Source organism: Littorina saxatilis, linkage group LG7 (genome assembly GCF_037325665.1).
Source record: "Littorina saxatilis isolate snail1 linkage group LG7, US_GU_Lsax_2.0, whole genome shotgun sequence".
NCBI classification, from domain to species: domain Eukaryota; kingdom Metazoa; phylum Mollusca; class Gastropoda; order Littorinimorpha; family Littorinidae; genus Littorina; species Littorina saxatilis.
This window is the reverse complement of record NC_090251.1, coordinates 28,738,703-28,741,804: the sequence shown is the minus strand read 5'-3', so window position 1 is coordinate 28,741,804 and position 3,102 is coordinate 28,738,703. Positions and strand designations below refer to the sequence as shown.

At 39.5% G+C, this 3,102-nt stretch overlaps 1 protein-coding gene across 1 annotated transcript; it reads right to left on the bottom strand.

The window, feature by feature from the left end:
• Positions 1 to 419: 419 nt before the first annotated feature.
• Positions 420 to 2,584, bottom strand: LOC138971096 (S-phase kinase-associated protein 1; the record flags this gene model as incomplete). Its single annotated transcript, XM_070343707.1, is given in 2 exon segments — positions 420 to 1,762; positions 2,444 to 2,584. Coding segments are annotated over 2 exon segments (177 nt in total), but the record flags the coding sequence as incomplete, so codon positions are not given.
• Between the last annotated feature and the right edge of the window lie 518 nt (positions 2,585 to 3,102).

Genomic DNA, 3,102 nt, shown 5'->3' with positions numbered 1-3,102 from the left:
AGGTATTTTTCTCATCGTATGTTTTTCCACTGATCGTATTGATCAGTGGAAAAACATACGATGAGAAAAATTCCCAGACTACTTTTATTCACAAGCACATCCTGAAGCTGATCCAGTATTTTAACACAAATTACAGTTTTTGTCAGAAAACATTGAACAAAGCATTTGTTTGAAAAGTTATTGGTAAACTTAATCAACGTTGCGACAGTTGCGTGTGAAGCATTTTTGAATCATGGATGTTCAAACACTGTGTGGGGTATGCTCATTTACTTAAAAATACACCAAGTTTGTTTGAGAATACTTTAAGTGCAAAACAGGGGTCCCCAGGTCTGATTTATCAAAAAGTCATGTACTTCTTTCACCATTTTCCACAGCCAATCAATTCATTCATGCACTCAAATCAAAAACAAAACTCTCACTTTCTTTTTTGTTTGATTTAATCATCAACTCTCACACTAATAAGGTCAAGAAAATCATCCTTTTACTGGTTGTCCCCCTTGTAAGTTGTATTTATTTACAAACGCAACATTTTAGTGTGGAACAGAGAACTACAAAATGAACTCATATAAATGGCTAAGTTGCTGATACATCCAATATATTCAGATCTTCAATGGAATATAAGCACACTGCTTCAAGTAAACATTGGGAGAAATTACTCAAAAGTGCCGAAATGATTCCCCACCCCCTCCAAAAAACCCAAAACAAATTAATAAAGAAGAAGAAGTTAATGTGATCGTATTAATAACATTCTTCAATCAACTTACTACTTGGGAGTCCCAACAATGTTTTTGATGCACTTCTTTTTTTACAGCTTGAATGGTTCACACACATATTTCAATCAAGGGAAGGGAAGAAAACTGTCCATCACTCAACACATGTATTTCACATACACAGAAAACATCTTTGTGTACATAAGTAAAACAAAACAAAACTATGGGGATGTTTACAAATATGAAATAAACTGCTTCACGTTGTTCTTCTTTTGACAAAAGCCGAGAAAAATACCATACACTAAAAGCTCCGTGTTTGTTAAATGAATAATTTTACAAACGGCCAAGCTGTTATGCCACTTAAAGCTATCGGATACTAGAAACTAATGAGACAACTATGAGCAGATTATTCAAATTCACGCAAGCAGACATGCACACATTACAAGTCCCTCCCTCCAAAGGTGACCAAATTCAACCAAAAGAGCAGTTTTGGTTTTCTCTCTCCTCAGAATGGACAATAATAAATGGAACTAACTATTTCAAAGAGAGTCTTCTGAAACAGTCCGAATTACAATGATAAGATCTCACCAAAGAACACGTTACTCATCGGTTTTCACTCCTCATGAATGTCCAACTTTCAATATCAAGCCATTCAATGTTGGTGACAAATCAAAAATGGCTGTTACCCTTCCATTATGACCATAAATCAATCTCCACGTAATTATGAAAATATTGAAGCACCATTCCTCTCATGGCAAACTGCATTCCCAAGCTTCAAAAGGCTCACTTTGAAACACTCCTCAGCACAGACAGAATCAACACACAATAACTTATAATCATTAACACAAAAAAAAGAAAAAAAAGAGTACAGTGACCACGACGGTGTCAACAATTCACGGAAGATGGAAAATCCAGACGACGGGCTCAAAAGCCACCAGAAACGTCAGATGTGGCAGAGGCGTCAGTCCGTTGGGAGGAGAAGAGGGGAACAAGTTAATATCACAACACACAGTCTCTTACTTCTCCTCGCACCACTCGTTTTCTTTTCGCACCTGAAACAGACACAGCGTCCACGCATGAGTGAAAAGAAAGTCACCGGAAGATACATTTCCACAGTTACAAAAAGAAAAGGGAGAGCACTATGAAACTGGAACACTGATCAGCAGATTGAAAAATAATAAAAGGGAAAGAACTCTGCAAGTGGAAATGCTATGAGCACATGATGGTAAACAAGGATGTGAACAGATATGCTCAGTTTATATTTGTCTAATGTTTTTAGAGCGCCTTTACATCAATACATACTGACATTCCACAGCACAATTGTGTACTAACACTGCTAAGTTACAAAAACATGCTACAAGTACAACTGACTAGATCAATCGGGCACACACAGACAGAAACAGGTGAAGATACATACTTTCCTTCACCTAATGATTTTCTATTCTCTGGAAGCTGCTTAAAATAACATAGGCAAACTATGTTTGTTTGTTTTGTTGTCTTCTCTTAAGTTACATACCTATCATGACACAATTAATTGAAAATCTCAGAAGCATGCTATCCACATCGTCTTATAACATTAACAACTCTGTCTTAATACAAACACCTCGGCAACATGAAAAACAGGTTTTATGTTACATTTAAACACAATCAACCGCCCCCCCCCCCCCCCCCCTTTCCGTTACCTTACTTTCACATTCAAACACAATCACACACCCCTCCTCCCGTTGCCTTACCTGTTCCTCCTCAGCGGGGGTGAAGTCATTCTTGATGTTAAAGGTCTTGCGGATCTCCTCAGGTGACTTGCCTTTGATCATGTTGGCCACGGTCTTGCAGGTAACGTCCAGCAGACCCTTAATGTCCAGGTAGTTGGCCGCCTGCAATCATCGTTAAAACCCATGGATTACAGCACTTGTTTCATCAGATTCTTGCACAGACTATCAGCATATTAATTACCAAAAATATCTGCTGAGCAGAGGGAGAATTTTCTTCTTCCACTGAGTTCATGGGCTGAACTCCCACGTTCACTCGTGTTTTTGCACGAGTTGATTTTTACGTGTATGACCGTTTTTACCCCACCATTTAGGCAGCCATACGCCGCTTTCGGAGGAAGCATGCTGGGTATTTTCGTGTTTCTATAACCCACCGAACTCTGACATGGATTACACAATCTTTTCCGTGCGCACTTGGTCTTGTGCTTGCGTGTACAAATGAAGGGGGATAAGGCACTGACAGGTCTGCACATAAATTGACCTGGGAGATCGGAAAAAATCTCCACTCTTAACTCACCAGGCGGCAGCGGCCGGGATTCAAACCAACGACCTTCCGCTTGGGAGGCCGGCGTCTTACCACTAAGACACTGCGCCCGTCGAGGGGGAATAATAATCCAGTAGAA